At 41.6% G+C, this 26,188-nt stretch overlaps 1 protein-coding gene across 5 annotated transcripts in view; it reads left to right on the top strand.

Annotated features, from left to right (window-relative positions):
* PBX1 (PBX homeobox 1) overlaps positions 1 to 26,188 on the top strand; it is a 278,168-nt gene that overhangs the window by 237,986 nt on the left and 13,994 nt on the right. For 2 of the 5 annotated variants that reach the window (XM_041003179.1, XM_041003177.1), the window contains 3 exons: positions 968 to 1,127; positions 8,657 to 8,769; positions 10,107 to 10,196. In XM_041003179.1, coding sequence (XP_040859113.1) covers positions 968 to 1,127; positions 8,657 to 8,769; positions 10,107 to 10,196 — 363 coding nt within the window. Of the gene's footprint in view, positions 1 to 967; positions 1,128 to 8,656; positions 8,770 to 10,106; positions 10,198 to 26,188 lie in introns of those variants that run through there. The other 3 variants (XM_041003178.1, XM_041003180.1, XM_041003181.1) reach the window with 3 other exon arrangements.

Here is a 26,188-nt window from a genome sequence, read left to right as displayed (position 1 = left end):
TGTAAATTATGTCTAACCTGTGATGTGTGCATGCAATTAGTTCCTGCTTCCCTGACCAAATCCACAATGTTGTTTTGTAGTTATTTGAAAACTACGTTGTATTTTGGAATCACACCCGCAATGTGGGGTTTAAAGCTTTGTTCCCTAGGCAGGGATTATAGGTGTGAAACATGAATTTCACTATCTCTGCATGTCTCCGGCAGAGACCTTAGCGTATAGGGGCTGAGCTACCAGATAGTTGCTGTGAACCACATGCAGGAAATAAAGTAACAAATGAAAGTAAATTAGGCTTATTATGTTCATTGGCTCTAACATTGAAAGCCCGGAATTCGAAGGTGTAATTAGCTGTGTGCTTCAGTTTTCCCCTATGTAGATAACACTGAACTTTTCCCTTTGTAGATAACAGAGTATTCACAGAAATCTATTATATTGATCCTAAAGTCTATAGTACAATGCAGCTAAGAATTCAATCCATATTAAAGTTACTTCTAAAATTCTAACATTTGTTTATTGTTTAAAACAATTGTGTGTTGATATATATGTACATACACAGCTATTTAAAAATCTGTGTATTTTCTTTGCATGAAGTTAAATTTAATTGATAAGAAAGAGGCATTTCTCATGAATTGCTAGGTTTATTTTAGTGTCTTGACCAAAGGAGTAAACATGTTTAAAATGCCTTTTCTAAATTAAAAGGATTCTAGATTAACTGAGCAGCCCTTCTATAGAAGTATAGAAAAATTTCCCCCAAATGGTTGAGCTATGTGTGACTGTTAAGCAAGGGAGCCTCGTGTGGTGTAGCTGCTCCTCTGAAAGGTCTGACTTCAGATGTATTCACTGGTGTTGCTGAAAAACAAATAGGTAAGATCCCCCCTTGCCCTCCTCGTCACCTCCTCAGTAGCCCTTGTTTTGATGAAATGATTCTGAAAGATTAAAAGTTTAATGTTCTTCTCTTAAACCACCACAGGTATCAAACTGGTTTGGAAATAAGCGAATCCGGTACAAGAAGAACATAGGTAAATTTCAAGAGGAAGCCAATATTTATGCTGCCAAAACAGCTGTCACTGCCACCAACGTGTCAGCCCATGGAAGCCAAGCTAACTCACCCTCCACGCCCAACTCAGCTGGTGCGTTTGTCTGTTGCTTTTTTGGGGAGTTAAGGGAGGGTTAGAGTGTTATGTTCTGTTTTTATATTATTTTTCATGCATTGGTGTTTTATTTTAATTGGGTTTTAAATGATCAGTTGACATATTGGGTTGTATACTTTGGTACTTTGGGGTTCTTCGTTCATTCGTGGTGAGCTATGTGCTGCATTGTTTATAAGGTGAGTATCAGGAGGCCTGCATTAATATGGCTGTGTAAATTGGGACAGAGAAAAATGGTTTTAATGAGGCTTTAGAGATTCTCCTTTTGGAGAACCAGTAAGTAAGTGAAAATGAATACTTGCAGATGATGTTTGGGGTGCCACCATTTCGTCTGTTCCTTAAAGGTTTTTTTCTTTGTTTTGTTCCCCCTGCCATTCGTCTGGGTCACCTGTTAGCATACATTCTTTACAGAAATGTTCACACTTCTAATGAGGAAATACCTCATTAGAGCACCCTGGTCTCAGAGTCAGGCTAGAGTTGTTTCTTTTACTTACAGTTGTTCTGTATTGTTTTACCTGCTTGGGTTTTTGAATGCAAACTCTAAGGAAAATTTGCAGTAATTGTCTGGAATTATTCAGGTTCCCAATTATCATGTTATTTTATTGGTTCTGTGTTGTGTTCTAAACTCTATTTCCATAAATGTTCATTGAGTCATGATTTTCAAATTTTGGCTAACGTGGTATATGCTTGAGTGTGCCTTGTGCCAACAGTTGTGGATTTCCCTGGGCAAAAAAATGATCAGTAATGCATAAAATAGGACTTTAGTGTTCATATGGTATGCAGGGCATGTTGGTACTCATTTTTTGTAAGATAAAAGTAGAAATATTTCCTTGTTACGTAAGTTTGATATCAGATATTCTTTACCCATACCGAGCAAGATGCATTGATGTTGACTGGGGTGCACATCTCTGATAAAGCCAAGGATTTCAGTTTTAAAGAGTCACAGAATGAATTATGGTTGATCACAGTGTGACTAAAACTGTAATTTCACAAGTCTTTGAATATGTTGTATCTGAAGCTGCCTTGTGCATTAAGACGACTTCTGTTTCAACATTATGGCGCCTTGTTATTGGAGACACATAGCACTCCGCAGCGATGTCTTTCGCGAGTGTTTAAATGCGCTAAGTTGTTATCATTAGGTTGTTCAAACCATGAGCTGCCCCATCATGGCCTTCTTTTGTTTAAATGGGATCATGTATAAAGAGTGGCTTGGGCTTTCTAAATGGATGTGGTGAGACAAAGCAGAATTCAATCCAGTTTTATTTTTCCCAGCACTGCAAGTTGGGTTACTATGAGAAGCATATTTGCTTTCTGAGGGTTTTGCTGTTTGTTTTGTTCTCTCCCCATCATGTTGTGTTTGACGAAGGATTAAGGTTAGCAGGTTCAATAGCCAGAGTTTCCTTCTTCCCCATCTGGTCAGTTATTAAGCATTTCAGCCCCGCAAACACAAGTTGAATTGCACTGCTAGCAGACATTTCCACTTGTCTCTTTGGAAGAAGTACAATTCTGTCAACATTAGCAAAAATGCACTCAACACTCCTGCAAAGGTTATCATAATGCAAAACAGATATCAAAATGACTTCTTCCTGTCCGTGCTATATCTGCATCACAGATGGCCTAGCATGATTTATGACTAGTCCTTAGAAGGGCCCTGTGGACTCCCTTCATTACTAAATCAGTAACTATTTATTCTTTCCAAAAGCCCTTACAAAGAGAAAAGTAAGCATTTCAGCCCCCTTCTCTGTGTGTAAGAATTGTGTTGCCTGTTATGGAATGTCAGTCTATGACTGGAGTTCTCTAAGGAGTTTTTCTGGTGGCTTGAACTTCATGCGACTATTCTGAGCGCAAAGTAAATTATTATGGAAAATATGAGCCTTAGCCTTCCAGGTGCGCCTAAGTTGTTGGAAATAATATGCAAAGGAACATCCTTTGTACTGCTTTTTTTCTAAATTAGAGACAAAAGAAAATACTATGGTACATGCACAATAGCATGGAACTTTGAAAGATAAATGTCTTAACATGAAAAGTTACAAATGGGCTTTTCTTCGTTTTCTTCTGCTCTTAACACAGCCCACATCATTGCACAGATAAAATGAGGACTTTGAAATATTACAGCTTTTCACATAGGATACTTATTTGGCTGGATACTGGTTGCTTCGGGCTTTCACAGGATAAAATGATCATCACAACACCAACTTTTAAGTAACACGTTTGTATGTTAAAGTGCATTTTGTCAGACCTTAAAGTCAAGTTTTGAAGCCAAGGAATTTTGTTGAAGTATGTATGTATGTATTCATTCATTCATTCATTCATTCATTTATCTGAAAGACAAAATAATAGAGAAGAAGCAAGAGGGAGAAAAGAAAAGATCTTCTATTTACTGTTTCACTCCCAAATGAACTTAACAGCCAGGGTTGAGCTATTGCCAAACTCAATCCAAGTCTTCCACCTGGGTTGCAGTGGCCCCAATACTTGGGCTATCCTATACCACATCCCTGTGCTTTAACGAGAAGCTGTATCAGAGACGAAGTAGCCAAGATTGGAACCAGACCCTCTGGTGGCGATGTGCGATGTGTGTGTCGCTTAACCTGCTGCGGGACACCACCAGACTGCTGAAACTTTTTATTTCCTCAAAACTGAGACAATAGCTTCTATCAGAAGTTTCACGAAGTGGAAGTACTGATGTCTATTGCAAAGAAGATAATATGCAAGTAAAACCTCCTCTTTCTAGTGGCTTCTTTGTAGAAAGCAGTACACCGCTCCCTTTAATTAGATCACTGCTGGGGTCCAGTGATGTGGCGTGGTGCCTGTGGTGCTGACATCCGTATGGGTGCTGGTTCGTGACCCAGCTGCTTCACTTTGGATCCATTTCCCTACTAGTGGCCTGAGAACACAGCTGATGAGAGACAAGGATGAAACTCCTGGCTTCAGCGCATAGCCCTGTCCTGACAATTGTGGCTGTTTAGGGAATGAACCAGCAGGTGGAAAATAGCGCTGTCCGTCACTCTGAATTTCAAACAAACAAACACATTTTAAAGAGAAAAAGTAAAAGTGCTACTTATGAGCTTTTCTGTTTGTATTTGCCTTGTCTCATTTTTAAAGTCCAATTCATTTGAAAAAAAAAAAGGAGCTAGGACTAGGAACTATGGGGGATTAGCAAACCGATCAGAGATATTAGATCAGCAGAGCTGGACAAAATGCATAGGTCAAAGGTGAAGAAGAGAAAATCAGGTTTTTAAAAAAGCAGACGAGGACCAATGGAAGCAACAGTGAGAACCCCATCTCCATCATTCCGGAGGGATCCAGAATGACGCATTCTCCATTGCCTGTTTTTGCTAAGATTATAAAAAGCAAAGATTAAGTCCTCGGGAAAGTGAGTCCCTTTCTGGAATTTGGCCTATCATCTGGAGAACATTTGAACATCCAAGAAAGAAGAAATTAGGTTGTGCATTACAGATGTTTGCCGAGGCACATTATCAGCCTTGCTATTTTATCGGGTTCTGTGATTAGCTAAGAGATCACAGGACTCTCAGATATGAAGTCTTTTAACTTAACTGTGTATGTGTGCACATCAAGGAGAACAGCCAGTTTAGCCTGAAATTTCATGCTGTCACACTGTTTTAGTTAGCAGCAACCTGTCCGTAATCCTGTGACACTCAACAGGAAGTTTGGCTTTGTTCAGGACCCATGGGAGTGTTTTATGTTAAAACCCTGACCCCAGCTCCCTGGAAGAAACTTTTATATACAGAAAAGCTGACTGACCACATGGTAAATCCGCAGAAACACTTACTAATTTTTAAAAAATTATCTTTGCTTACATATTCTTTCTTCTCCTTTATTTTTCTGTGAAAAAAAAGGAAGCCATTCCTTCTAGAGCTGGGACTCTAGAACCATGTCGTGTGTACTGTCGGAGGGAGTTCACATGAGTTCAGCAACCCTTTGTTTTTTATTCTGCCCCCAAGTAGAGAGTAACAACAAAAGTTGTCGTTTGGAAAGGGAACTACAGAAACAAGGAAGAATGTAATTACAGGTACAATCAGAAGAGGGGTCTAGCCTTCAGGCCTTCAAATGACAGAGGGAGACCAGTCGTACCAAGCTGGCCACAGAATCTATTTGAGGCCTTGAATCCTAAACCTAAGAGATTGGAGGCCATTTTTGACATGCAGCTACTTCCTGTACCTGCTGTTAGAAGCAATGCACATGTGTTAAAACCAACACTTGGACTCCTTAAGAGGAAAGCTGTTCAAGGCTCTTGGTTCTCAGGTAAGGTGACTTTGCATCTCAAAAGACATGCCATAGAGTCTAGAGATGTGTTTGGTTACCATAAGTTTAGAAGGAGGATGCACCTGGCATCTGGTGGGTATAGATCAGGGATGTGGTTAACCATCCCACAATGTATGACTCCCCCGTGGTAAAGGCCAGCTGAAGATGTCACTAGAAAGATTGAGAAGCCCTACTCGAGGTTTATTACCATATTTTCTCATTCCAATTTGCTTTTCAGAGTATGAACTTGATTTTTTTTTCCTTTCCTGGAAAAATAAGTCTCCTGAAGATTCTTTAGAATTCAGTCCCAGGAAATTGTCTTGTGAAAGCGGATGTTGACTCATTTCCACATCATGGTGTCAGCCCAGGCAGATGGGTTAGACTCATAGGTGACACATTGTGTCATCTAGGTTGACTTGAGTGCAGTTAGCTTTGTACATGCCCTGAAAGTTTGCATGGTAGTTTCAATGGGCTGCTGGCCTCCCTTCCCAAGCCAAATTCAGGACCTTTCAACAAACAAGCACATTTTAAAATGTGCTTCTAGTAATTGCTGATTACTTCAAAACAATCTGCAGGTAAGACTGTTGAATGTCTTTCTGGGCAAGCCCAGTGACTGTGTTTCAGCTGTTTGAAAATCCCCCAGCACCTCCAAGGAAGACCATTCTCTGTTTGTCTAAGGATTATGTGCTTCTCGGGAGGTGATCTTTTTAGGTTTTTTTCCCCAACTTTCAGTGCTGGATAAGGAACATGTACTGCCCTCATCATTTAGATTTTTGGGCAAACTTTTGTCTGCTCTAATGTGGCATTGATGGCACCTGATCTCTTCCTGGAGTGCGATCACTGCCTCTAGATATTTATCAGAGTCGGCAGCCTTGGGATTGTTGTATGTGGGTGTACGGAGTCAATGCGGTGCTGAGACAGCACAGCCAAGAGCTCAAGAGACTGTTTCTGCAATTACTGCTCTGATACAAATGCATTTGTACATGAAGTGCATTTATATGCGCATATTTATCTCTGTGTACATTAGGTAGCCAGACATATTTACAATTTATCTATGCACATATATTTTTTTTAAGTCATCTGTGTCAGTTGCAGTGTGTATCTTGTAAATCGTACATTCCATGCCTTCATGGTTCCATGGGTGCCGTGTTGCTTGGAATCAGTATAACCCCCGGGGACTTTGTCCCACTTCTCAGTTTGTGTGCTAATTTCCAGTAAACCATCAGCCACGCATACAGGTTATGTGTTCATTACAGGGCATGTGATTTAGAGGGAGACAGAATACCTTAGCTGCAAACTGAATACTCTTGAGGGCTTGGAGGAGAGAAGGTCTGACGACGTGGAAATCATTGTCATTGGGGTTCTTGGAGCTGGCTCGTCATGGTTCTGATGATATCTAAATGTAAGCTTATATTGCAACGTGACAAAGGCCTTCATTTTTAAGTTAGATCTCCATGATTACAAAAAAAGACTTGAGATTGATATGACTAGAACGTTAAGGCCTGGATGTGGCGTATCTCGGCATGACAATGGAATCTATGCTACGTGGCACTTTGTTCATGGACAGGGGAGGACAATTTCAAGGATATGTTACAGGAAGTTACTGGCCGAAGTATTCATCCCACTGACACGCCTCATCTGTTTTGCCAAGACCCATATTTTCTAATTCCTTTCACAAAAGATCAACAAAGAAATGTGTGCCAGATGAGGCAAAGGCATTTTGCAGAACTTTGGAAACATCACAATCTTGTATTTGCCCCCTCCCCCAAGAAACATTTCCTTCCTCCAAGGAGAGAAGGGCTGAGTGTGGATTTAGGTGGAAGGGCAGCTTATGTTGCTTAGTGGTTAGTCCCTTGCATGTGGATAAACATCCCACAGAGTAAAGAAAGATGGAGGCATTTCTGAACTCGTGGTTGTCCCCAAGTTTTACAGGTTATCCAGTCCTTCCACACGGCTCCTGCTGTTGGAGTTTGAACACACTGGAAGCACAGAGATTAGTGGCAGAGATGGGCATTCATCACTTTTAAGTGGTCCCTTCTATGGGAGAGAAAACCTTCCACTCTGCTTAGCTGTAGCAGCTCTCCATGTAGGACAACCCTTTAGGAGAGCTCAAAAAATTTTCTTCGTCTTAGCAGAAAAGAAAGACCGTCAGAGCTGAGGCATGAATCATTGTTGGGCAATTCCGCACTGATGATGGCTGTCTCAGAATATGAGGGCAAGAGTGCAATTTGAGCAACATGGGGTTGGAAGTAATAAAATGCAACTGACCTGGGTCCCTAAGGTCTCCTTTTCCAGGCTAACGTCATGTTTTAACTAAATCTTGCACGTTGAGCTTTCTTTCCTAATGCGCTGAGCTGCACAATAACTTCAGAATAATATCCACTTCTGTAAGCCCTTGTGCTTAGATTGAGGGAGGGCTGGGTTTACCACAGTGGAGCCAGGGGATTTTGCATGGTACCAGGGTGAACCTAAAGGTCAACTCTCTGGGTGAAGCCTCCATTTCTGGAAAGAGCACATGGTGAAGAAGCCCACTTTTCGTACCCTCATTGTCAGCATTTCATAGTTCATACGTGCTTGAGGATTCTGGCCCATTACTTGGTGTCTTGCTCTTGCATTCTGAACAACAGGTTAGCAAGGAAGGAGAGACGAGGCTAGTGTAGCATTGTGGACCTCAAGACTCTTTGGGCTGTCTGTTACCCTGAAAGTTACTTCACCTTCTTCCTAGAAATCAGGAGTGTCCCCAGACCTGTATCTCAGGATCAGCCCAAATGTAGCATTGCTTCCACACCCTCCCTTCCCAGGCCCTGTTCCCCATATGAAAGGAGACAATAGCATAGTTAGATGGTATTCCATCCTATTGGAAAGGGATCACTGACCAGCCCTTATTCTTTGTTTGCGGTCCCCCAGCCAACTCTAGAATTTTAGAGTCTAGCAGGAAAGCAAGACCCTAGGTCTGCAGACTGTCTTCCATCCAAAGTTGAGAAGACTAAGTGTTTTCTTTCTCAGCTTGAAGCAGTCCTATTGGCAATTTCGTAGTAAGATGTGGCTTCACATAACCTGAAAAGTTGCACCCTGATTTGCTTGCTCTGTTCTTCATGCTACTAACCAGACTCTATTGTTATTATTTTTATTTTGGTTCTTGTTTGGGGGGAGGTTGCTTTGCATGTTGTTCTTCCTCTTGGCTGTTGTTTTCAGGGGTCAAGCCTTTTCCTTTCTGTGATTCAGGTGCCTCACTCTTTCCTTTCCAGGTTCTTCCAGTTCTTTTAACATGTCAAACTCTGGAGATTTGTTCATGAGCGTGCAGTCACTCAATGGGGATTCTTACCAAGGGGCCCAGGTTGGAGCCAACGTGCAATCACAGGTAGGGACCCAGCCAATATGCCGCCAGGTGAATGCCCTAGACTCCAGGAGCCCTCAGTCGTATTGGCACTTGCTGCTTCTCTGTAGGGAGAGAGATCAGAACCAAAACCACATCCTCAACCAAACGAAACCAAACCAAAACAGCCATAAGGCACCATTGTCGTGGGGAATCTTGTCCACACTTTGTGAATGCATTTGGCTCTGGCTGTCAGTCACACTAGGAGGAAGGTGGGAGAAGAGTGGCAAGGGCAGGGTAAGGTTACCAAGGCATACTCGACAAGTGGAGCTCGCGTGATCTTCATTCACTCAAGAGAAACAGAGAAGGAGTACAATCCATTGTCGCCATTTGCAAGTCTCGCTCTCATTTGTTGGCTCTTCAAATTCAACTTTTGCCAAACAAGAGGGTAATTAATGAGCAGTCAAATACATCAGTATCTCCTGTTTCTATTTCAAGCTTCAGTAACACCCAGCTGGCTTGACTAAACTCATCTTCTTAGTCATGCCTAAGATCCAGGGACTTGGGCTTCTGATGACGAGCATACATTTGTGTTGGAGAAGCAGAAATAAAGTCATATCAAACCTCAGAGCTGTTTAGTGGATTGGTCTCCTTCGTGTCACCTCAGGAAGATACTCAACTGTGTCAGCATGAAGCACAAAGTGAAACTCAAGACATGTGCTCTTATATGGGTTAATTCGGGAAGTTTTGGGCTGTGTCAATCCAATATCCCACCATGCAAGTGAAACAAGAAGCATGATGTGCCTGGCATAGAATCCCTGGCCAGTGGTTCAGTCCTTTTCTCAGGAAACTATGTCTGAAAACCAGTTTGAGGAGGTGGTCAGACTTTAGTCAGATAACTGAGCTAGCTGTCATTTAAGTTCTCATGAAAGGATTTTAGTTACATGCTATTCTGCCTGTGAGGTGGTGGCCCAAATCTCTTTTATACCAGTCCCTGACTTTCATTGGTTACACAGCAGAGGAGAAGCTAGCAGAATGACCTAGAGGGAAGAAGGAGAAATGGCTACACCTCCTGACCTTTGACCTCCTCTGTAACCCCATTCCCTGACATCTCATGCCAGTTTGTTAAATAAGCGTCACTGTTGGGAATCCCAGTTGGTTGTTTTTTTTTTTTTTAAACAATGTATTGTCTTAACTGATAATGGACTTGACATACAGAGAAGACCTAGCTTCCATCTGCTGGACTGTTCCTAGACTATTTGTCTCCAGGATGATTGCATTAATTGGCCATGCCCAAATGGTAGCCTGTAAGATGATGATCTGCCGCCCTTTCCCTGCATGTCCCTGACTAATTTCCTCTCTGTTGTTGTTCATCTGTTTAGGTGGATACCCTTCGCCATGTTATCAGCCAGACAGGAGGATACAGTGACGGACTCGCAGCCAGTCAGATGTACAGTCCGCAGGGCATCAGTGTAAGAAAACAAGGCTCCCCCTCTCCTTTGTTTTTATTCTATCACTACCAATTATTTCAAAGCCATAGGGCCCAGGATGCCACTTAGTAGGACTTGTCTTAGCTTTACGGTCCCCGACTTTCTTGTTTCTGTCTCGGTTATGCCATCGGCAGTGTTCTACCCACAAAAAAAGTGGCGACTGGGCAGGCTTCATGCAGGCAGCTGGCGTCTAGGGCTGTCAGACGCAATCAGTGTTTGCATGGCACCTGCGGCCACATGCGTTCAGCTGAGAGGAGCTGCTAAACAGGTGACACCTAGTACAACAGTCGAAGGAAATGTCACCACAAACTCTGGCTGGACTACATGGGGAGGAAAACCAGAGACGAAAATTTCTTGCACCCAGTGCTGCGATCTAAAACAAATCCTTGTTCCAGTCTTTCTATGAGTGATTAAAGAAAAAAAAATTAAGATGGAGACTGGGTGTGTTGAAAAGGCGGGGAGGGCGCAGACCATCTTGTACTTGTTCTTGGGTGTGCTGGCGGCTCCTGACTAGCATGAAAATTCATAGCGACAAGCTATGTCGCACAGAGTGAAATCGATCAGACAGACACAAGGAGAACCGAGTGTAGATTTGGGACAGCAATCCAACTTGATTTCTCAGATCAATCGTCGGCTATCTCAGCGGCGATGACAGCAAGCTAGGACAAGAGGGCAGCCTGGAAAAGCAGACTGTTCTTCCGATTGGGGTGGTTTCTTGGCTTTTACAGGTATCAGGGGGCTCCAGAAGAGCTATCGACTTTGATCTATTCATGAGTGCTGGGATTGGTTGGTGGTGGTCATTTTTGTTTTAATGTTTATTTCTGTTGTTATAACTAAAGTAAAATGAGAAGGTGGGGGAGGCATGATTTATTAGTAACAAGTTAGTCTACACATATTGATGTAGAATATGTGCACCAACGGAGCTGATGGCCTCCTCAACTCCACACTGCTCAAAGCGCATCGGATTCTGGTGAGCTTGGAAACAGTCAAGAGGATACCAGCTGTTTCATCAGAAGAGAACTGGTTGAAAGAATTAAGCATTCTTCCTCCGGAGGAGAGAGCCTGTGGGTGTTACTGAATGGTGTAGTACATACTGTCAACAGAAAGAAGTTGACTCAGCAGGAAAGATGTAGCGTGGAGAGGAAACAATCTCTGAGAAGTTGCAGAGAGATAACATTTCGCTTCAGTATCTAATGAGACTTTCTCAAAGTCAGAATCCTCTAAAAAGGGAATTGGCTGTCTTTCGAAGCCAAGAATTCCCAGCATTGGAGAATTCAAGCATGGATTGGATAGCTATCTGGTTAGGATTTGACAGAAGGGAATTGGGCACCAGACACTGTTTTTGGTGATGTGGCCCTTTACAAGTGGAATTTCTGTATGTTGTGGTCTTTGGACAGAATCCCTTGTAATCAGAACCGAGGCTGTTAAAGATATTCTGCTCAGTCCTGTTGCTTTCTAGGAAAGATTTTTATAGAACAGAGAGGCAGTCTTTTTGTTTGTGCCTATATTAATTATTATTATTGTGCTAATGACTGACTTGCCGTTTTAGAAAAACATTTAGAAAAATATATGTTTAGAAAAATTCAAGATGTGATGGTGGGGAAGTGTATGGAATTCAATTTCAAGTGAATGAAGTAGCTGTGTGTGTGTGGCAGTAATAGGGAGGTAGGGGTGTTCAATTAAGCATACATTTATGTACTTTAAATCTTTTTGAGATGTAAGATAGATTTTTTTTCCATAAAAAGTTTTGCAGATTTCCTGAATCTTTTTGAAATACGAAGTGCATTTTTTTTTTCTTCGGAGAAAGCTTTGTTCTAAGTACGAGAGAAGCATGTGGAGAGCATCAGAGTGTGGGGACCAGAACCAGGTCCTACTCTAAAGGGGGGGCTGAGGGATGTCCACGTGACCAGGCAGGAAATAGGCTGACAGTTCTTCCCAAATTGGGTAGCATTAAAAAAAAAAACAGCATTCAGACTGGCTTGGCCTGTGGTGTGTCAACACTGACCCTCCTGACGTCATCTCGTAGGCTGGGAATCATTTGTGAACTACTGCAACCAAACATGTGCAGACAATTATATCTGATTGCATAAGCCCACCACAAGACAAAGCTGGAAAATGCCACTTGAAAGATCTCTCATTTTGTATTAATTTTTTTTTTGTCTGTGAATTGTGGCTATTGTATTTCTGGCTCTTTTAATATACAGAGTAAGCAATTCAAAGACTGGGCTTGGTAGGATATGCCGCTTTGGTATTCATTTTAATTGTGCCACCTGCGGGAGACTGAGCCAGTTAGAGCGAGATGTGTTTGAAAGTGTTGGAGTTCAATGTCAAGACGTATGCTTGTGCAGAGGTGGGCCATGGCTGACAGGAGAAGGAGACAGAGGGGAGACAAGAAGAGGCAGGGACAGGAATGAATGGTTTATGCCAAGAAGTAAAAATAAACAGTTCCTAACCCGAAAGCAGCAATGGAATCCCAGACGAGCCCTGGATTGTGTTTCGTTTGGTGGAGGACATTTTCTGGGCAGCCTTTTTGTGCTCCTCTGCCTGGGTTTTCACAGCACTGAGGTCTCATCCAGCCAACATGTATTTTAAGTCCTTTCAAGTTCAGATCTCTTACGTTTAGCTGACCACGGAGCATCAGAGTAGTAAGGTGCAGTGATTAGAGACGTGGAAAGGGAGAGTTAGCAGATGCTGGTCTTTGTGTGCTGTGTATACGCTGTGTACCCCTTGGGCAAACATGGAATCTCTTCTAGACAATGAGGCCAGTCATCCTGAGCCTTAATACCTCAAGGACTGCTTTAGGGAAAATGGGAAAATAAGTGGGAAAGGGCTTGGCAAAGCATACATTGTTCCACATGAGTGCAATGAAATGTTATAAGCGGTAACTTTCTAATTTGACCTTTTTTCTCCCTTTGTGTGAGTAGTTTTCACAGTAGGTAGTTCCTTGTGAGGATAGGTTAGGACACAGTTGTCACTTTCTTCTCCCTGCTGATGGAAAATTATGCTTTTGAGATAGACATGGAGTTTTACAAGGGCTAAGGACCCCCTTCCTTAGCAGCTGTGAGAATTAAATTATAACCCCATAGGTATCCTGTGTTCTCTTATGACAACGGGCACGGCTTCCTGGGCATCAAGTGCCTCCGAATAATGGAGGAAGATTATTCCCCTTCGCTGTCAGTCAGACAGAAAGATCACTTAGCTATCATGCTCTTTCCTTTCCCAGTGCCACCATCCTGGTTCTAGAAATAGTTCATTAACTAGGTTGTTGCAGTAACTTCCTAATCATGGTTGCTGTCTTTAGTTCTTCCCCTCTCCTGCCCACATGCCCTGGGCTTTGTCATTCCTTGCTCAGGAATCAGTGGCAGTTTCTCATGCCTACCCAAGCAAGCTGATGTCCTGACCAACACTTAGGGTCTTCCATATGCTGGCTCCAACCTACTCAAGCATCCATCTGTCCTGTCTACCTTGACCTGACCGCATACTTTAATCTCCCTCATGTTGATTCACATATGTATGCCACTTACAACCATGCCATTTTGATCCCACCTTTTACCTTGGCATTCCAGGTCCAGTTCATCTCAGCCTTCCTGCCCCCTCCTCTTGCTGCTTCACCACTCACACATCCTTTCCTTACATTCATGCCCTTTCTAAAACACACTTGACTTTGTTTCCTTCACTCTTCTGAGTGTATGCATCCCTTAAACGCACACATTCATTGCTCAAAACATGTTTGCTGAATGAATAAATCAAAGAGGAAAAGATATTGCTTCAATAAAAATGTATTTTAGGGCTTGGCAAGGACACCTAGTGGCTCAAGTCCTTGCCTTGAATGCACTGGGATCCCGTATGGGCTCCGGTTCCAATCCCGGTGACCCTACTTCCCAACCAGCTCCTTGCTTGTGGCCTGGGATAAAGCAGTTGAGCATAGCCTAAAGCCTTGGGACCCTGCACCCGCGTGGGAGACCCGGAAGAGGCTCTGGTCTCCTGGTTTCTGATAAGTGCAGCTCTGGCTGTTGCAGTCCCTTGGGGAGTGAATTACGTCCTCTCTGTCTCTCCTCCTCTCTGGATATCTGACTTTTCAATAAAACTAAATGAATCTTTAAAAAAACACATCTTAATGAACATTAGCCACATCTCATGTATCAGCTAGAAAGCACCAACTAATAATTACTCCTTTAAGGGTGTCCCTTAGTCACTGTACCATCTTGTCAATCTGACACCCTCCTCAGGTCTTTCTTTCTGGTAGCGGTATCTTAAGCTTCTTGGCCCCTGAAGATTCTGTAAGACTAAAATCCAAATCACATTAAGTAAAATGAAATTCCCCGGTGAGGATATTGAAGAGGTCTGTCTCCCCTGGTTGCTTCTATGCTCAGAGTCCCTATGGAATCATGCCTGTTTCTGGATAGCCCTCCTTGGAGTGACATAGCATCGTCTCTGATGGGCTCCTCCTTGCCTTCCCCACAAGACATGGAACTGGATCTCCAAGGACACCTGGGGTAATGGGAAAATACTTGAAGTCAGGGAACGTAGCTCCTCTGGGTGGGTTTCCTTCACCTCATCTTGCTTCATCTGTATAATGTCCCAGTTAAGCAAGCCCAAAGATCCCTTTACAACTCATTAGTTCTAGAATTCTATATGTCTGATCTTTGATCGTTGCTGCTAGCTCAGGGAGCTTAAGACTAAATGTAGATTTTTCCAACCCTCCCCTCTAAGCCTGCCAGGATAAAAAAAAATCCAATGGTTTTCGTGCACTCCATTCATTCTAGGTCAGCCTCTTCCACCCCTTCAAATGGAATCTGGAAGAATGACATGAAGAGGAAGTAGTCACATGATCTGTATTTTTCCCTTTGAAATTCCAGAGATTTTCCATAGCAAAAACCATCATTCTTTAGGCTAAAACATTTATTTTTTATCTAATTGTCTTTAAGTATGGGTTAAAGGCCCGGCACCTGTGACTCAATAGTGAATCCCCACCTTTCATGTACTTGGATCCCATGTGGGTGCCAGTTCATGTCACAGCTGCTCCATTTCCCATCCAGCTCCCTATTTGTAGCCTGGGAAGGCAGTGGGGGATTGCCCAAAGCCTTGGGACCCTGCATCCACATAGGAGACCTGGAAGAAGCTCCTGGCTCCTGGCTTCGGACAGGCTCAGCTCCGGCTATGCAGCTACTTGGGGAGTGAACCAGCGGTCGGAAGATCTTTCTCTCTGTGTCTCCTCTCTGTATATTTGACTTTCCAATAAAAATAAATAAAGCTTTAATAATAATAATAAAGTATGGGTTAAAGATAATGAGTTCACCCTAGCCAATTTCAGATGTGAACAGATCTAAAAAACTTCTTTGTAAGTTTTGGTGAAATGGTAATTAAGTATTAATGCTATCTCTGAAAAGACAACAGGCAGGAATATCAGTTTATGACTGAAAAATCTCATTAATTTTGTTTTGTGATAATTACAGTAGTGGAAAAATATACACAAAGCTTTTATCTTTATAAACCCTAATGTAGATATTTTTGTGTTATTTTTTTCTTTTCTTCTGTATTAGCAGGACCAGAAAGTTAAGAATATTTACTAAGAAAATAAATCGAATATAAATCATCAGGGCAAAAATAGCCTCCTGTTTAAGTAAATGCTTCTTCAGTCTTTGGATATCACAGAGGCTGCTCAGGACTATTTGACCACATGCCATAATTTTGACTTTTGCTTCTTAACTGCTTCTGAGAGATGTCCTCTACTTAACAGTGTATATTAAATATGATATTGCCATGTGTGGAGTTATAGGACTGGCAAGTGAGGGTGATAGTTACAACTCAAATGCAATTTTAAAAAAAAATCATATTAATTAAACAGAGATTTAATTTGCCTATTTTATCGGGCTGTGTTTGAATTTGGAAGGGATTAAACCATATCCAGATGTGTTCCCTCTTTGTTGCCTATGGGTAACTGCTGGTGACGGGGCCAGGGTAGTGACTAGCCTTGGGCCAGAAGGGTCTGCATTCTCTGAGGCCGACACTGCATGGTTTGAAGGCAGTGGGAACGTGGGAGATGGTCTCCCACTTCAGGATGTAAAGGCGCCTAATGCTCTGTCATCACAAAACCGAAGTTGCTTTTCAAAAAGCCAAGATTAAATGTAGTGTCTGTTCTAATCAGTTTAATCACAAAACCAAAGGCCAACAGAGCCATCTGTACAGTTAAAAATTCCATTATGGTATTTTAATATGCAAGCATATTTTCCCCCACCTGCTAAACTGAAAGCTTATAGAAAAAACAACGAACAAATTAAACTAGTTCACTTAATGATGTTTTCATTCATTCATTCATTCATTCATTCTTATATTCGCTCATTTATCCATTCATTCTCTTAACAGAAGGATCTTTGTCCTTAGGGAACAAAGCTGTGTCATGAGAAGCGTGGTACTTTAGGCGGCGGAAAGCTCCACTCAGGGAAGAGTTTCCCATTTTTTAGTCTCATTCTCTATTTTGTCAGGAACTAGATCTCCATTTCTTGGAAGACTAGACAGCAGAGCCTACCTACTCCGTAGTCTAGGAAAGGATTTGAAGTAAGTTATGTAGCAAAAGAGAAGAAATCAAGACCAGTCAGCAGTAATTTGAGCTAGGTGCTACTCCCCACCAGACAGGCGTACCATGGACTCGGTGTCTCATGGTGACTCCTTAGCTCTTTGTAGAATTATTGGCAACAAAGTTTGCCCTCAAAGTTACTGATATAACTCCAAATACCATCATATTATCTTTTAAAAAATATAGTTATTTATTTATTTGGAAGACAGAGAGAGAAGAGACAGTAAGAAAGAAAGAGAAAAAGAGAGAGAGAAATCTTCCATTTATTTGTTAATTTCCCAAGTGGCCACAAAGCCTGGGGCTGGGTCAGGCAAAGCCAGGATCTTGTATTCCATCTGGGTCTCCCATGTGAGTAATAAGAGCCCAACCATTTGGGCCACATTTATTGCTTTCCCTGACATGATAGTAGTGAGCTGGATCTTAAATGGAGCAACCAGAACTTGAATCAGAGCCAATATGGGATGCCAGCATTGCAGATGGAAGCTTAACCCACAGCAATACAATGCTGGATCCTCAAATACTATCACATTCATACTGTGTGTGTGTGGGTGTGTACACATCTGTACAGGTGTGTATTCTGCATCTGCCTGTGTGACTGTGGATGAAACAGATTCCCAAATGCGCCTCAATTTCCTGAACTCCAAAAGGATAATTGAGCTACATTTGGTTCAAGTCCTCTTGTAACATCTTGGGCTACCTATAAACAGTAGGTGCTCTTCTGTTCCCAAAGGGAGGTATGGGTATTCTAAACCAAGAGTAGAGCAAAGGACTGTATTTTTAGATGTAGTCCACTCCATGAGAAGACAAATATACTCCTAGTGTGGATATGTCATAACATCCTACCCAGTAGAGCCCGCATTAGACCTTGTAGCCAAGTCCTTAGCATAGTCTGGTCAGTTGTTGAAGAATCAAAAATTTGGCCCTGCTCTTTGCCCTAGAGATGAAAAATCACAACTTCAAAAGAACACTTTGTTTTTGCAAGTGTTTGTGATGCTGACCCTGCCTCTCCAGATTTCACTAAATCTTAACCTAATTAAATAGGCTGGGTTTAATTCTGGGAAACATTAACATTGATTTGTAAAGATGGTTCACTTCCTGCCCAGTGTGGCCCTGTCCTTTTATGCCTTCTCAACAGAGCGGCCATGTCCTTACACAACTTTGCTTTGAGATGAATTAGTCGATTCCTTTCTTAGAAAGTGTACTATCACTTTAAAATCTGTTTTTTGTAAATCTCTACATAATCTCTGGCTATATTTGAATTTTGGTGAATACTTTTCTATCTCTCTATATATAATCTATAATATATACACCTATATGCATATATTATATAATATGCACCACATATATTATGCATACATACATTACATGTGTAATAAAATATGCATATGTAATAAACCGGTATACATAGTCTGTAAATATCTGAAAATGCTTAAATTTTATACAATAAGTAACTAAACCAATCGACATTTTATCGTACTAATATTTATTGAAAGCTTTTTTATGTTGAACACAGAAAGACAAACATCCACAGGACATTCTGTTAAATCGCAGAAAACTCAGAAGACTGGCCGTTGCCTGGCTTGGTCCTTTAGTTCTCTGAAGGGAATCAACTCTGCCACCCAGAAGGGTCAGCTTATTGTCTTTAGAGAATTTGGGGAATGTCCATGGCAATAGGTATATATTTATATACATATGTAATCATATTCTTCTCAACTAGAAATGTATGAATTATGTATAAACATGATTGTGTCACATTACAGTAAGCAAGAGCCATTCTTTCCTTTTGGAACCATGTTGTTCAGTGCAACTTTCTGCATGGATGCAAGTATCCTATTTTTGTGCCATCCCGTAAGTAACTGTGGGCAACACATGGTTGTGGAAAGCTTGAAATGTGGCTAGTGTGATAAAGAAAATGACGTCTTAGTTTTAGCTTATTTCTATGAGTTAGAAATAGCCATTGTGATTAGCGGTTGTCACACTGCGTACTAACACATTTTGGACAATCTACCAAGAGTTTGATGGCCACCCAGAGTGAGGTGATGGTGCTAGGCAGAGGAGATTCTGAATAAAAAACACAGGAAAAAGCGCTTCTTGCTTTGGCCAGCCTTTCTTGAATTAAAACAACTCTTTATTAGAAATGAACTGTGTCCAGGAAGTTGTCATATTATCAGAACAATATACTTTAACTAATGAATTAATATACAAGATTTATAACAAATATAAAAACACTGTTTTTATTATAATTTCTATTTATAGTAATTTTCAATTCCATCATCCACTAATTATCTAACCTAATAGTTTTCAAACCTAAACAGGACATGTCTTTGAGTTCATCTTGATTCGTTTCTTTAAATTTGAGCCCTTTGAGGCGCTGGCTCTGCTTCAGGTTTCCCTTTGCCATGGCCTCGGCCTGGTGGTCTGTGTAAACAGTGATTTGCAGATCCACAGGGTGGCCTGGCCACAGGCTTGCCTGGCAGTGTGTGCGTAATGCTGACTTGAGGCACGCCCCTGCCTCTGACGTCAGACTATGATGTGACTAGTTCTTCTGGTCCTTTCTAAGCACATAGCGATTGAAAAACTCTGTTCTGGTTCTTGAAGACTGCCTGGCATAGCCAACAGAAGGAGCTAACAGTGCTTCCAGCCCTTCCATTGAGACACTAGCTTAATCCCATCATTTCGTGTTGGAATGTTCACATGGGAGGCCAGCGTGGTAGTCCAGTGGCTAAATACTGTCCTTGTATCCACTGGTATCCCATAAGGGTGCAGGCTCATATCCCGGCTACTCTACTTCCCATCCAACTCCCTACTTGTTGGCCTGGGAAAGCAGTCAAGGGTGGTCCAAGACCTTGGGACCCCGCATCTGCATGAGAGACCTGGAAAAGGCTCCTGGCTCCAGGCTTCGGATTGACTCAGCTCTGGCTGTTGTGGCCTTTTGGGGAGTAAATCAGCAGTCCAAAGATCTTACTCTCTGTATTTCCTTCTCTCTGTATATCTTTTTTTAATTCAAATAAATAAATAATAAATCTTAAAGAATTTTTTTCAAATGGAACAATTCAAAGAATTTAACAGTGAAACCAGTATATTCAACACCCTATTTTCACCCCTGAAATTTAACAATGCTGGCACTAACATTACTGGTTCTGTGTGTGTGTGTGTGTGTGTGTGTGTGTGTGTGTGTGTGTATGTGTGTCTTTCTGTTCTTCTGTCAATCTAGCAATCCATCATCGACTTTTTTCCCCATATACTTGAAAGCAAATTATAGGTTATATACAGTTTTCCCTAAATAAATACTACTGAGTTACTGTATAATATATTTGCATTTTATTTTATTTTTTGGAAGCAGAGTTTTGCATGATTGAACACACAAATTGTACACTTTCTGAGTTTTCACAAACGTATTTTAATTGTGTCTAAGTTTACTATTTGTGTCCTGCTTTTCTCATAGTTTATAACAACAGCATCAATAAAAAAGAAAGGAGAGAAGGAAGAATAGTTGGTTCTTTTCTAAGCACTGAGATGTTTCCCTCGCTTTCCTGTCGCTGTCTGTTGACCCACCATCCTCTCTATAACCAAGTACTGCTGGCGACCATTCTTAAAGAAATAAGAAGGGGTTTTGTATTTGCCTTACACACTTACCCCATGTGCCTCATTGTAAAGGAAACTGTATACCTTTTTTATGTAAGTTAGGCTTTAAACATTTTCCTTCTTTCTTTCTTTAGTTATTTTTATTTCTTTGAAAGTCAGAGAGGGAAAAAAGAGATAGAGCCAGACAGACAAGTCTTCCATCCTCTGGTTCATCCAAGTGCCCACCTACTGGGCCAGGACAAAGCCAGGAGCCAGGAACTCTGGGCCTGCCATGGGGGTGACAGGGATCCCAGGACTTAGACCTCCCTCTGTCTCTTTCTGGGGTGTGCATTAATAGGAAGCCAGATTTGAAGCAGAGCCATGATTTGAACCCAAGATTTCCAACGTGAGACAGAGGTGTCCCAAGCAACATCTTGATTCTATCTTCCCCCAAAGCATTTGCAATATCTAAAAAACAGAAACTCGAACACTAAATTTCTATATAATTTCATCACTGGTAAGATGCAGTTACATTTCCATTCCATTGGCTTTTGTGGCTTTCCCCTTGCTTCTCTAGCAGCCTTTAAGCTGGAAGTGCAGTTTGTATTTTCTGATGTTTATAGACTTTCCTCGCCCCCCCAGAGCAGCATCCCCGCCTAGGGTTGCACGGTTTGCCCTTAGGGTAGTAAGCTGCCCCATCCCAAGAGGACTCTGAGGGAGATGAGGTTCCTATGGGGAAGCTTCCAGCCCTTGTCTTATTTTCAAAACTTCAGAGGCTGAGAAGACACGGAGCCCTCAGAGCTCTAGGACTAAAGTTTCAGAGGCACAGCATGAACTGCGTGCTAACAGCTCTAGGGCTAAGGTGGGCCTCCATTGATGTTGCTGCTGAGAATCCGTGGACAGACTCCCAGCTTGGGATCTAATGCCTTGACAAACATAGTCATTTCCATCGTAGTGCTGAAAAAACTAAGGCTCACCATGGATAAAAAGTGTACAAACGATTGAATACCCAGATAGCCATTTGCAGAGGAAGCCACTGGCTGCAGAGGCAGCATCCCAACACAGATGCTGCTCTAGCAAAGAGAACAACAACAGCATCAAAGCTAGGGTGAACGGTTAAAATAAAGAAACAGCATTAGCTAATGACGATTCTTACAAAGATTAAAAAATGGACCGAGTAGTAATAAAATCAGGAAGTGCCATAAAAGCAGTAAATTAAAGAACAATTAAAAACCAATAAGGATAGAAAATTAGCAGACTAATATGACATTTAATAATTGTATTATTTCTGTGTGTTTATTGTGTACTTCATATGCATTAGCTTATCTAAGTTTGTTAATATAAGTAGGATGCTTTAACTAAAAGCAGAAAAGAAGAAAACCAGGCACCAGAACAATATCCCCAATCCCTTACCCCCACCAAAACAAACAACACAAAACCTGCAAATGTCAATTCCTACTCCTTGTCTGATGTAATGATTTTTCCCTTTTTTTTTTTTTTTTACTTCCTGTGTAGATGGCAGGCTCCTTCAGTGCCTGGCAGTTTTCTTTCCCCTCTGTCCTAGTAAAATTGGCTTTTCCTAGAGGCAGTCTTCAGAAGTTAGAGTTCAACAGTAGAACTCATAGCCCAGTGCCCCTCACAGTGGACAGACGTCGGCAGTCCTGCTCATCAGAGATGGCTTGCATCCGATCTGTCTTCTCCCTGAAGGAATTCCAGTTCCCTCAAACTATGCCCACACGATGGACACTGGATGCATAATGAGAGCGCTTTTCTGATATTCTGTTTTACTTCCCCTCTAGACCACAGATTTCTGAAAAGTTAGGTATAACTCCCAGCCCAGGGTGATACAGAAAACTCTTGTTGAAGTGAGTCTAATTAAACCTATGGTTAATGAGTAGGCTTTGGTTCTTTAATTAGCAGCTTCACTGTTAGGCTTCAATTTTCTCTCTGTCTGGAATTTCCACAATCATACACATATTTTTTTTTTAATTTCTCTCATGCCTAACCCACCAGAAAATGGCTTTGGGGTCCTTTTTTTTCCCTTTTCTCCATACTTGCTACAACCTGGTACTCATCTTTCATCACCAATGTACCCAGCAATCAGCAGCAGCACATAAAATTATCTTCCATGAGTTTCTATTCAGCAACAAGCTGTGTATTGCTGTTTTTCTTTTTTTCCCATAGTTTTCTGTGGTCTGGATGGAGCTTGATGGACAATTCATCTGTGCATACATTCACTCACAGCTTCTGTGGGTGCTTTCTTGGGAGCTGGAATTAATCAGTAATTGTACCAAGCAATAAGGCAAAGAATGGATAGGAGACCGACTGCCTATTCCTCCAGCAGCTCCTTGCTGGAGCTGTTTTTGTGGTTATTTCCATTGGCTTTATTTGTTGTGGAAAGGGAATATCAACTGCTATAGACACTTCACCAGGAATTGTATTCTGAAAGAGAATTATGAAAGCACTTTCCTAATTAACTCTTTGGAAAGAATGCTAATTCCTTCAGCCCTTTTTTTCCTAAGATGTGTATTTAGCCACAATTTGCGTTGGCTTTGGTTCTGTTTCTTTTCTTTTTTCTTTTTGCTTTAAAAATTGATCTTTTTTAAGAGGCAGATTTACAGAGAGAGACAGAAACAGAAATCTTAAATCTTCTGATACACTCCTCCAAGGGCTGCAACAGCCAAAAGTTGAACAAATCCAAATCAAGGTGCCAGTAGTTTCTTTGGGGTCTCCCACATGGGTGCCAGGGCCCATGGGCCTAAGCCATCCTTCACTGCTTTTCCTGGTGCACTAGCAGGGAGCTGAATCAAAAGTTGAGAAGCTGGGACTAGAACCGGCACCCTCATGGAATCCTGGCACCGCAAGGCGGAGTATTTCCGTGTTGAGCCAGTGCGCCAGCCCTGACTTTGGTTCTTTCTATAGTGAACTCCAGAGGCTGGCCATACAAAACAGAGAGATCAAAGCTAGATGAAGGCTTTATTTCAGTTGTGTGTATATACTATACATTTATTTTTTGTTACAAATTAATACGTAACAGAAAATTTAGAGAATTCAGGAAAAGTCAAAGAAAATTAGTGCAAAGTTTTTGTTCTGAGGCTGTAAGTGTATGTTTATGTGTGGGTACAGAAAAGTTACAGACCATTTTGTCACCTACTTGTTTTGCTAAAAATATTTGTGAATATTTAGGTCCTGTCTCAGTAGTCTAGCGGCTCAAGTCCTCGCCTTGCACGCACCGGGATCCCATGTGGGTGCTGGTTTGTGTCCCAGCAGCCCAATTTCCCATCCAGCTTCCTGCCTGTGGCCTGGAAAGCAGTCAAGCACAACCCAAGGCCTTGGGACCCTGCACCCACATGGGAGACCTGGAAGAGGCTCCTTGCTTCGGATTGCCTCAGCTCTGGCCATTGTAGTCTCTTGGGGAGTGAGTTAGCGGACAGATCTTCCCCTCTGTCTCTCCTCTCTGTATGTCTGACTTTCCAATAAAAATAAATAAATCTTTTAAAAATGTATGAATATTTTCCATAGCATTAAATCTTCTTCTCAAACATAATTTGAACTGCATAGGAACCTATTTCAAGGAAAGTCTTCAATCATTTATTTAATATCGCCACTGTGAATCATTTGAACAGTTCTCTTTGTTTAAAGTCTAGTTTGTTCTTATTTTCACTATTGTTAATTGTGGCAAACAAAATAGTAACTCAGTGCATATTTTACATTATTTTCTTAGATAAATTTCTAGAAATGGAATTGCTAACTCAGGATATGAAGAAGTTGCAGGTCTTTAAAGTGTTTCATAAACTCTTTTTCAGAGACTTCTATTAATTTATTGTCCCCATTATCTGTTTGTGATGGCTCCCACTTCCACAGTCCCTTCATAACAATGTCTGAACAGGGTTTCAGTCTTTGTCATTGATCAAATTATAAAATGACATTTCGTGTTATTTTGATTGTTTCTTTGATGACTGGCAAGGCAGAACATTTTTTAAGTTTTGTTAGCATTTTATAGGTATTGCTGAAAGGTTCCTCTTTTTTCTTAGTGATTTTTAAATAATTCTTCCACAGTAAGGCTGCTACTGTCTCTATACTTAGCCAGGATGTAGAAAATGGAGAAATTTCGATTTCCGAATGGAAAAATACTCAGTGGAATAGACCAAGTCTTCCCCTGCGTGCTCCTGTAGAAAGTTCGTTACATTAGGGCCCCAGCGCGGTGGCGCAAGTGGTTAAAGGTCCTCGCCTTGCACGCCCGGGATCCCATATGGGCGCCGGTTCTAATCCCGGCAGCCCTGCTTCCCTTCCAGCTCCCTGCCTGTGGCCTGGGAAAGCAGTCGAGGACGGCCCAAAGCTTTGGGAACCTGCACCTGCGTGGGAGCCCTGGAAGAGGCTCCTGGCTTCAGATCGGCATAGTATCAGCCGTTGCGCTCACTTGGGGAGTGAATCATTGGACGGAAGATCTTCCTCTCTGTCTCTCCTCTCTGTATATCCGCCTTTCCAATGAAAAAATAATAAAAATAAAAGTCTTTAAAAAAAAAGTTCGTTACATTGAAAACTAGATTGTTAATGGTAATATTCACCTTAAAAAGAAAAAGTTAGCCCTACCGTTTGAATTGGCCAGACATTTTCTGTCCTTCTATAAAATATATCAGGTTATAAAGTCTACAAAATATATATAAAAATATATCAGGTTATGAGTCTATAAAAATATCAGGTTATAAAATAGAGCCTGAGAATTTTCCAGAGCAACCTAGAGGCCTATTAGCTGGTTCAAAATTTCTTTGAAGATTTATACTATGCCTAACATTATTGTAGCCAAATATATAAGTCCTCGGCTAGTTTATTGTCAGGTTGAGGAAATGACAAACAACACGTAAGCATTTCTTGTGACCTGAGCTAGACTTGGGTCAAGGAAATGGTCTTTGAGGAACTAGATGTTTTCTCTTCCTTTAGCTCCTTTGCTAGTCTCGCTGTGCCTTGCACCATTTATAAAGTAGCACATTCTTTCAGGTTACTGGACTGGGACAGCTCACCATCATTTGCTCTGCCCTCATTCCGTAGCTGCACATCGCACGGAGACTCTCACTACAGGGATTTCTGAAACCATTTAAAAGAAGAAAGCTCTTCTTTTTTTTTTTTTTTTAAACTCGATTCTCTATACACTTGATTGAAAATCCCAGAATAAAAGGAGACATGCCCTAACACCTGCTGGCTATCTCCAGGATCATGTCGAAGGAAGCCAGAATTCCTGAGTGCCTCCATTATCTTCAGGCTCTTAGTCTCATTTTTTTAGTAAGTAGAATTTCTAAGTCAACAATATCCTCCCGTAAGTAAATTAGACACAATACAGGCTAGCATCCCATTCTTCACACATTCCCCTCAACCTTCTCTATCCCCCAGCTTCCCACCGTATCTGCCCCCACTTTTCTCTTCGCTGTAATGACCCTGCAAACACTAAATGGCATTTGAGTGCATTAAGCAGCAAACTCTCCAGTGACATAGCAATTATGGCTCTGAAATAGATTTGGTGCGTCACGGAAGATAAGGGTTTTGAAAGTTTCTGTTGTGATTATAGCTTGTAACTCCCACAAATAATAGGCTTCAAAATAAGAGGCTGCCAGCAGAGCCTTTGTGGCTTTGTCTCAGTGATGGCACGTAAATTGCTATTAATGCCCTAAGTGTACTTGAATATGCCAGTCTTTGCGATGTGAAGTTGGCTCGGTGTCTCTCTTTACGCGGCATGTCATTGTTGGTCTGATAATCTGGGGTAATTGCTGTCTCTTGGATGGTCAGGAAAGTCGAAGGGGTTTAGCTTGCCGTGTGTCAGTGAGTAGCCGCAGGCCTT

Source organism: Ochotona curzoniae, unplaced genomic scaffold, assembly GCF_017591425.1.
Source record: "Ochotona curzoniae isolate NIBS_2020 unplaced genomic scaffold, NIBS_Ocur_1.0 scaffold_2683, whole genome shotgun sequence".
Lineage (NCBI taxonomy): Eukaryota > Metazoa > Chordata > Mammalia > Lagomorpha > Ochotonidae > Ochotona > Ochotona curzoniae.
This window is presented reverse-complemented; position numbering and strand designations above follow the sequence as displayed.